The following is a 9,805-nucleotide window of genomic DNA, read 5'->3' on the forward strand; positions in this document are numbered from 1 at the left end:
CAAGAATGAGGAATTATTATCTGATTATAGTGTTTTTGATTCAGTAATTAAAAATACTACAACTCTATTCAAAAATATTATAAATCAAAAACACTATAACTCTACTTAAAGAACACTGTAATACTGAATTAATTTAGCTAAGCTGGATTTTGATAGGTATGGTGATTTGTTTTTACAAAGAGAATAAGTGGTCTTTGTGAACTCTAGAAATGAGGGACATGATTTGATAATATAAAAAACACAAAACCTGGTGCTTTCTAGGAAATCATTATGTATAGGACTATATTTTTCTCGTTAGAATAAAAAGCAACACAAAAAAAGTCAACGAGTATAAAGTTTATACTATAAACAATAGGTTTTTTTTTTTATTCTTTTTAACTTTCTGAATACGTGGATGTGGATGCTTTCTATAAGTTCATAAATATACATATCCTCGAAAACAAAGTCCATAGAATTTTATGACCGTACCAAATCGATCTTTCTTCGTGGAAATCGCACTTACTGGTACGATCGAGAAATAATTGCAAGTCATTTTATATAAATAATAAACATTATAAAAAAATATAATCATTTCTTAGTGACGGAGAACAAGAGAAAAAACATAATCTTTCTTCGTGGAAATCGCACTTACTGGTACGATCGAGAAATAATTGCAAATCATTTTATATAAATAATAAACATTATAAAAAAAACATAATCATTTCTTAGTGACGGAGAACAAGAGAAAATGAACCTCAAACATCAATAATAAATAATTTACCGTATATATTCCTGGAATTTTAAAATAATAATATTATTAAAATTCTTATTGGCACTAATACCCTTTCAAAAAAAAAACCTTGAGAAACATGAGGGGTTAAACAATAGGTAAAAATAATAAAGTTCATTTTAACATTGATATATAAAAGATTGAAATATTTGGAGGGATATAGATATGTTATTTTCATACTCGTACGAGATAGACAACTAAATGGAAACATGCGTTTTAGTGTTGGCATCATCCTGACCGATGGTAATTGCACACTGACATAGTGGGTTCTATTTAGAGGTGCCCACCTAGAAAGCCTATATGATGATTGCAAAATGGCAAAAAAAAAAAAAAGGTAGTGGCCATTGTATGTGCCAACACTTGCAACGGAAGTCTTAAACCAAAGGGGGGAGGCATAGGGGACTGGTAACGAACTGGCGCCATTATTCGGTACAAAAGGCTCTCCACTTTGGACCCTCCCTTTTTCTATCAGAGTGATCCAAGTGTGCCACAGGAAGACTCCCACTCTCCTTTTCCTCCTCCCTCAACCAAACACATCCCCAAAAGTCCAAGCCCTTCTTCCTCGCGGAGAACTGCCGTAGGAATCGATGGAACGTCCACTGTTGTCCGCTCGAGCTGAAGCTTTCCCGGCTGGCCTTCGGGTGCTGGTTGTTGATGACGATCCCACCTGGTTAAAAATTCTTGAGAAGATGCTCAGGAAGTGCTCCTATGAAGGTAGTTTCGTCCCATCTTTCAAGCTTCTTCTTATGCATTTCTCTCTCTCTCTCTCTCTCGCTTGATAAAAAGTGCGTTTATGATTGGCTTTAAATGTGAGTTTTCTTTGCTATTAGCGGTGTTTGCAGTGGTGAAAGCCTGCTCCTTTTTTTTATGTATATATGTGACTATTTCTATGATATATATATATTTTTTTATATTTTAGTGATTTCTAGGTTCACTTTTCCTGTTCTTGAATTTGTGCACGGTAAGGGTATGAGTTGATAGTGGCTTCTAACTTCCTCTAGCTGATATAACAAGTGTGATTGGATGTCAACTTGTTCCAAACATAGTTTCTCTCGTCTTGATAAGATCCTAATTTGGGAACCCAAAGAGGCTGCTAGAAAACTGCACTTGTGGTTGTTCTATTCCTGATTTTTGTATGCAGAAAAGATGATGCTTTTTTCAGTCCCAGAGCATTATCATTGCTTTATTACCAAAGCATTTCTCTGTAATTTTCATTATAATAACTTGTTTCTAATAAACCTAACAACTAGAAAGATTTTTTTATTATTTTTTTTTGTCACGATATGCTACTTTTTGTGATTACCTGTGCAGGTTCATGCTTGACTAAAATTTTGGATCCCTAACAAAACAATAAATATGCTATAATCTTGTGATCGATCGGAACATGAAATACTCTCAAGTGACAAGAATTAGATATCATGAAATGATCTCCATGTCATATGCCTCTTCACTTAGAGTAGCTCAAGTTTCTTCAATAGCTTCGGTTCTCAAAATCACTTCATAGCAACTGTGTGATTGAGGTCTGCCAAACAGCATTATGAATCATGACAGTTCACCAACAAGGAAGAAAATATTTTTGTTTTTCTTCTTCCACATTCTCAGCAAAGGCTTTGGTCATGAATGACTGAAGCTGCTGATCAGATTCAATTCCTTTACCACCAGTTTGTGTCTCCTCGACAAGGTTAGTCTTTTGAGGAAGCTGACATGATTAAAGGTATTGGGGAAAACTAGGCACTTAAAAAAAGTTGCTTTGATACGTATGACTGGTGATTTGTTGTAATTAATGCTTGAAGGTCTTTTAATTTCTGAATCATGAGAATTTTTCGAGCAAGCTATAATAATTTTTGCCAACGTATATGCATCTATCTAAGATAAATTCATTTTGCAAAGCCACCAAACCAGGATCCGATAGTTGCTGCTGCTGTTATCACCGTAGTCGGAGGAACAGAAATTTATTTAAAGAGGACCTTTAAATAATTATTTAAAGAGTAACAGCAATTTATTCAGTCTTTTCTTGCCTATTATGGATTTGCAGATTTACTATATCACATATAATTATTTAGCTAGAATCCTCTTTTAGGGCACTGTATTCATACTTGGGGTAGGAAAATAGTACCCAAGATAGTTTCTTCAAATTGACTGTGGCTCCTGGAAAGAAAGTTGTACTTGCAGTGGAACATCCTTACCCCATTGAATAAGCTAGCAGAAAACTAGATAAATTTTGCATTAGTGTTGAACGAGAAAGAAATACATACAGTTCTAAAATATGCTGATAATTTTGGAACGCAATTATGAGCTTCCATGGACAGACAGATGTTCTTATGATATATAGGCAAATTAAGAGTTTGAACATCCGATACTGTAAAAAATGCATTACATTGCATCAAAATTAACATATAGGAAGTTTAAGAATTCTTGCCAGAAAACAGACTTGTTGGCTGTACATTCCAGCAGAAAGCCTTTAGTTTTTATTGCTTTTTGACTCCATTTTGCCGAATTTTTTATTTTTTATTTTTTTAACTCAGATATTTGATTTTACTGCAAATCATTGGTATTCATCATAAGATACACTCTTAGAGAAGCTTTTTGGTCCAATTTCCTTTGGTCATGTTAGTCCTCATCGGGAACAGGATGATTATGCATCTTCCTCTGATGTAGTTTTTCTATATTGGAATCATGTTTTTGATTTATAACATGATTTGTACCTTGTTTTCATCAATATGTTTCAGTACATCATTCTCATTTGTTTAAAAATAGTGTATTACTATGTATAATGGTGGAAATGTTAATTACTAACGTTACAGGTTTTCCAAATATTTTTTTTATTCTTGTGCAAAGCAGTTACTACATGCAGTTTAGCAACTGATGCTCTGAGCATGCTTCGTGAACGAAAAGTTAAATTTGACATTGTAATCAGTGATGTCAATATGCCTGACATGGATGGCTTCAAGCTTCTCGAGCATGTTGGACTTGAAATGGATTTGCCTGTGATAAGTTAGTTATTCATATCCACAGCCTCTATTTTCCACTTTTATAAGCCATAATGGGAGCTCAGAGTGTATTATTCCATAAACCCTTGCAGTGATGTCTATTGATGGGGAGACAAGTAGGGTGATGAAAGGTGTTCAACATGGCGCTTGTGACTATCTTCTTAAGCCCGTCAGAATGAAGGAGCTAAAGAATATATGGCAACATGTTTACAGGAAGAAAATGCATGAGTTGAAAGAAATACAAACTCATTACAACAATGAGGATATCAACATTCTAAGATACGGATCTGAAGATCTCGATGACAGAAATTTGACAGATGGAATAACCAACATCAGCTCTGCGAGGAAAAGGAAGGATGTAGACTATAAAGAATTTGGTGATCAAGAGTTCGGTGATTCTTCTAGGCTTAAGAAAGCAAGAGTTGTTTGGTCTGTGGATCTTCATCAGAAATTTGTGAATGCTGTAAACCAGATTGGACTTGACAGTGAGTATGAGCTAATAGCTTCATGCATTTTCTGTGTCTTATCACTATTTTCATAGCACCTATTCTTCTCATGATTCCTTTTAGGTTCTTTCTGCTGTATGACACTTGACTTGATGATTGTGTTCTGGCAGAGGTTGGGCCAAAGAAGATACTCGACTTGATGAATGTCCCTGGGCTAACAAGAGAAAATGTTGCCAGCCATCTTCAGGTAGCTTGTTTCACCATGAGTTTTCCTAGATTAACAGGAGTGTAGTCTGGTTAACTGCATTAGATAGCAGAGTTCCTTTTCATACCTGTTTTCCTTTTCCTCACTTCATGTATAGGATCTCTGATAAGATCTTGCGTCAATGTCTTGTTGACTAGCATAAGTATCTTCATTGTTTACCCTCAATTTCAAATTCTTCCGGTCTCAACACGTCAGAAATACATGTATCCTTGCACCACAACAGGTGTGGAGATTCTAAAGTGACATCCTTTATGCAGAAGTATCGACTTTATTTGAGTAGACTACAAAAGCAGAGCGAAGATAGCACTTCAGGTGGAAATATGCCTTCTGATCTCGTAAACAATGACAATGTGGCAAATTTTGAGCTCACAAGCTCAACAAACATGCAACGATGTAGCGAACACACTAAATTTGTAGGGACAAGTGAGAATTTGGTTCAAGGGATTATTGATGATGCTCATATCGGTGATATAAAGAAAATAGTGCCTGTGCAAGCGATTGAAAGTGAGAAAGGTCTGATCAGTGATATTCCCAGCTCGCAGAATGTCAACAGTGTCCCTCTGTTAAGTGCATTGTTTTCTTTCGAAGGCATGACACCAGGTGTTGAGGAAAAGGCACGCGAACCTGCAACACCAAAGCACCAGACTTTGCATGATGGAGCTCCAAGGATGCAATTCATGCACTACCCAGGCCAAGGAAACTGCACCATGTTGGATGACTACTCGTATTTGTCCAGTTCTGATCAAGATCATCAGGTTTCTTTTAGTCTTTCTTCATCCTCCCCGGTCATCTCAACCACTGTCACTAACGAGAAGGATGTGAAAGATGCGAGTGAAATGAAACCAGTCCCAACAGATCAAAGAAATGCCCACTTTGCTGTCATACCTCCAGTAGCATGCATGACTGGTTCAGTATCTCTTCAGATCAAGCATGGAATGGTACACTCTCAAGATGCTGGAGCAATTTGCAAATTAGATGGATCACCAAACACAAAAGGCTTTTCCACTGAACAGATAGACAACCAAGAATGTTTACCTCTAACACGCGAGTTCAGTCCTAAAAGTGAAGCAGAATTAGACTCATTGCCTGGTGATTTGCATCTATGTTCTATCCAAAAGTTTGGCTGCTTTGAGGATGTGGGTTTTGGTGGCGCAGAGAATTATCAAGACATCATTTCAACACCAGATACTCGAGTTCAAAATGATTGGTACATCGGTTCCGAACTCAGCAGTGACTACTTGTATGAGACAGTGGATTATCCATTAATTGATGAATGCTTATTTGCCTAGTCACTCTACAAACATTTTCTTTAGAAGATGCATGCTACTCTTATATCCAATATTTAGTGTCGATGCTGGAGCATATGCAATATGGCAACAGATTCTGATGGAGCACTTTGGAAGCTGATGTGACTTAAATATTTGTGGTTAGGATGTACTTTGAAAGGAATCATAATAAATGTATGTCTGAGAATTATGTAAAGGATGTTAAGAAACATGCTGCTGCACTAATGTTTTCCTTTTGCACAAACAGTGAATGTTACTTTTGCTCTGTCGGTACACACGAAAAAGCCTTTAAACAAGTTAAATATTTATTACTATGAGGCTTGTTACTCGATTATTGATCTAAACAGCAGAAATCAGTAAGTTTGGGATACTAAATCTGTGTATGAAGAAGAAAAATAATAATAAGGAACCATGCGGGTAAATTGTTAACGAGTCTTTCCACAAGTCTGCATCATTCACCTTACAGCATGTGTAGGATGAGATTTAGACGAGGAAAATATGATGATCAGTGCCCACATGTTTCCGGGAAAATATGATGATCCAAATGAACTGCAAGAGCATTGTGCTAGCAGGTATACTGCAGTTGATGCAAATCACATCTTTAAAGTGCAAAAACAAATTAAAGTCGGATTATCTGCCAAATGGAAATAAGAACAACAATCAAACGTACATGTGTATCATGATACAAACATGTGGTTGCCAACTTGTTTAAATGTGTAACATTTTCTGCAATTGTTCATGGCATTTTAAGTTACAGAGATTTGTGCATGTTGTGATGCTAGCGTGCTAGAAACTCCACTATCCAACGAACTCCACTGACAGTGTCGAGAAACTGAAACAAAGAATATGTTGCTTCTTGGGAAGAATTCTTAAGCAATATGAAGCAAAAGCAAACTATGTTAATCTCTCCTAATAGATTTTGGAAGCCAGTTGCTCTTTTCATATAATAATTGAAACGTGTAATATAATTAAACAGCTTTTAGATGGCTCTACGTAGCTGATCCCTATTAAAGATCATGAAGAGGCCGGCTAAAGATAGGATTAGTTTGGAGGTTGTTTCTTAAAGAAGCATTATGAGTTGGTTAGATGTAGGAGTCTTGAGTATGAGCCCTATTTGTTAGAGGTTTGCCTAAAAGAATCGGTATATAATGGTTATGCCGATGGAGAGGAGGTAGATTGTGCGGTTTATCAAATATATTTGATAATTCAACAAGCAAAGGAAGTAGGTTTGGATCTTCAAATTCCGTTGGTTCTCCCTTAGTTTGCTGCTCAAGTTGTACCAAAAAGTCGTTGCATGTTTTGTGCAAAACCTTCTCCATTCATTGTGTGCAAATTGTCGTTACGTCGCCTCCACATTTCCCGTGTAGTATCACCTGTTTCCCCTTATTGTAAAAATTCATAATTAGTTTCATAAAATTTTAAAAAACATCACCTAATATCATCAGCCATTCGATGCCAAGCACGACCTCATAATCATCAAGAGGGAGGAGGAAGAAATCTGCAATTATCTCTTGGTCCTGTAGTAATAGTTTCACCCGCGAGCACCTATGATCACACTTCAAAATTCATCTATTGGTGACCTTAATATCAAACCTGCTGTAATTCTTGATAGGTAAGGCCATCTGGATAGCAACCTTGTTGTTCATAAAATTATGAGTGCTCCTGGTGTCAATAAGAACAGTGATAGGTTGTTGCTTCAGAAGTCCTCCCATTTTCATCGTTTGCGAGTTCGCGTAACCAGCAAGCGCATTCATTATAATATCAACCGACTACTATTCTTCATCCAAAACCTCCTCCTCATTCTCCTAGATCTCCTCCTCCATGTCTTTAAGAGGTTCAATCAGTAGGAGGCGGCCCCTTTTGCATGATCGCAGTTCCACGGCTCGTCGTAATGCCAACAAAGACCCTTTGTTGATCGATCACGTAGTTCTTCTCTTATCAAATTTTTTGGCAGCAAAGGATGGCTGGGAGCAGAAGGAGGTTTATATGCCACAGGCCTAGGAGAGATTCTCATCCTCCAAGCATCTTGGTTGAGTCGTTCTTCTTGTATTCAGGTGAAAGAAATCATAATTGTCACGATACGGGGCTACCATGCCTTAACCTCCCCTTTTATCTCTGGCTTGAGTCCTTCGATGAATGTTCCTAACAATTGATAGTCAATCCTCTTAGGATCAAGAGCACTAAGAGGGGGGGGTTTGAATTAGTGTAGCAGAAAACTTTCGTTGATTTAAAATGACGTTCGTACAATAAAAATACTTTCGATGAAAAACTATTTCAGAAAGTTCTTCAACTTAAGATTAAGCGAAGTACAGTTGAAGAAAAGAAATGAAGGCAGTTTGCAGTTAAGATAACGAGCAGAATGTAAATGCAAACCGAGATTTAGAGTGGTTTGGCCAATCTTGAACTATATCCACTTTTGGCTTCCTCCTCTAACGAGGTCACCAGCGTCCATTAGAGGCCTTCCTTCAATAGGCGAAGGCCAACCATCCTTTTACAGCTTTACTCCTTTGGATGGGCTTAGGAGGCAACCCTTACAGATTTCCACTCCTCTCTTGAATGATCAAAACTTAGAAGGAAAGATTGAGAAGAACTTCTAGCCTTTTACAACACTTTTAAGCTCTCAAATTCTCAGAATAAATGCAAGCTTTCGGTCCCCTTTCATACAGGAAAGGATGGGGTTTATATAGGCTCCAAACTGGTTTGAATTTGGAGCTCAAAAGTGTCATTTCCATGATTTTCGGGGTTCTGGCGGTACCACTGCCAAAACTAGGCGGTACTACCACTTGACACTGCTCGGAGACCGAGCTCAGGCGGTACCACCGCCTAGCATTCCTGGGAGACTGAGCTCCTAGGCAGTACCACCGCCGGTCAGGAATTCTGGGTCCGAATGGACTAATCCATTTGACCCAATTTTGGTTTGTCAAGAGCCCAATTGCCCCCAGATTAAGTTACTGGGATCACCTCCCATTCCTAACTTAATTTACATGCTAACTACAATATTTCTTAAAACATTTACTGCAACTTGCTCCGGTGTGTCAATAGCTTCTTTCGGCGAGCTTCCAGTGAACTTCCGGCGAACATCCGACGAACCCTCGGCGATGCTCTTGCGGACTTCCGGCAAACTCCTGGACTTGCGACAATCCACTTGGTGAGTTTCGATGAGCTTCTTTGGCAATCTCCTGGACTTCTCGGATTTGTTCCCGTAGAACCTCCGACGACCGTCCAGACTTCCGTCGAACTCTCGAACCCCCAACGTGATTATGGTCTTGACTCTGGCGTAACTCTTGCTGCATGTCTTACTGCCATCATAGTTAATCCTGCACATGTAAAATAAACTTCGATCTAGACAATTAATACTAAGCATTAATCAAGTTTTCTGATATGTCATTGGTCCCTCAACGCTTCGTCCGATATTTTGGTGCATCGTCCTCTCCTACGACCTATTGCCCAATCGGCCAGTTGACTCCGCAACTCTGATATCCTTGGTGTAATGTATGCTCTTCTTGGCCCGATGCCCGAATCTATGGCCTGAAGCCTTCTATCGATATGTCGATCGATCCACCGGCCCGACGTCCAATCTTCTAGCATGTTCCTCCGGCCCAACATGATTTTTCCTGCTTTAATTGTCTCATCCTGATTGAAGCATCCTATGTCACTCAAAATGCAGATTAAAACATAAACATAATTATCAATTAGTTTCATCATCAAAATACGAGATTCAACAATCTCTCCATTTTTTATGATGACAACCAATTGATGACAGAGTTAAACTTAACTCTCGAAGGTTAAACAAACTCCCCCTATCAATATGGCTTATTGATAGAAACTCTTGGATTCAAAAATCCAAGTAACATGCCATGGTCAAATCATGCATATCATCAACATACTTCCCCTTTGTCATCAACAAAAAGGAGAAGTTTCAACTCTTATGTGTTTGTGATATTAATTGTGCTAGTCATAGGTGCCCAGCAAGCAAATCACGTGAGTGATGACATGTGTGACTTGATACAGAATCTTTTTTGCTTATTATATTTTGGCATATATCACTT

General features: G+C 38.0%; 1 protein-coding gene across 2 annotated transcripts; it reads left to right on the plus strand.

The window, feature by feature from the left end:
- The first annotated feature begins 1,204 nt into the window (after positions 1 to 1,204).
- LOC103978316 (two-component response regulator ORR26) lies at positions 1,205 to 6,017 on the plus strand. Of its 2 annotated transcripts, none has more exons than XM_009394075.3 (5): positions 1,205 to 1,483; positions 3,611 to 3,763; positions 3,852 to 4,244; positions 4,376 to 4,452; positions 4,731 to 6,017. In XM_009394075.3, the coding sequence occupies exons 1-5, from the start codon at positions 1,357 to 1,359 to the stop codon at positions 5,757 to 5,759; spliced, it is 1,779 nt and encodes a 592-aa protein (XP_009392350.2). In that variant the 5' UTR covers positions 1,205 to 1,356; the 3' UTR covers positions 5,760 to 6,017. The 2 variants fall into 2 exon arrangements, with proteins under 2 accessions (XP_009392350.2, XP_009392349.2); XM_009394074.3 differs by having other exon boundaries at positions 4,728 to 6,015.
- The last annotated feature ends 3,788 nt before the right edge of the window (positions 6,018 to 9,805 follow it).

This window comes from Musa acuminata, chromosome BXJ3-3 (assembly GCF_036884655.1).
Source record: "Musa acuminata AAA Group cultivar baxijiao chromosome BXJ3-3, Cavendish_Baxijiao_AAA, whole genome shotgun sequence".
Classification (NCBI taxonomy): Eukaryota; Viridiplantae; Streptophyta; class Magnoliopsida; order Zingiberales; family Musaceae; genus Musa; species Musa acuminata.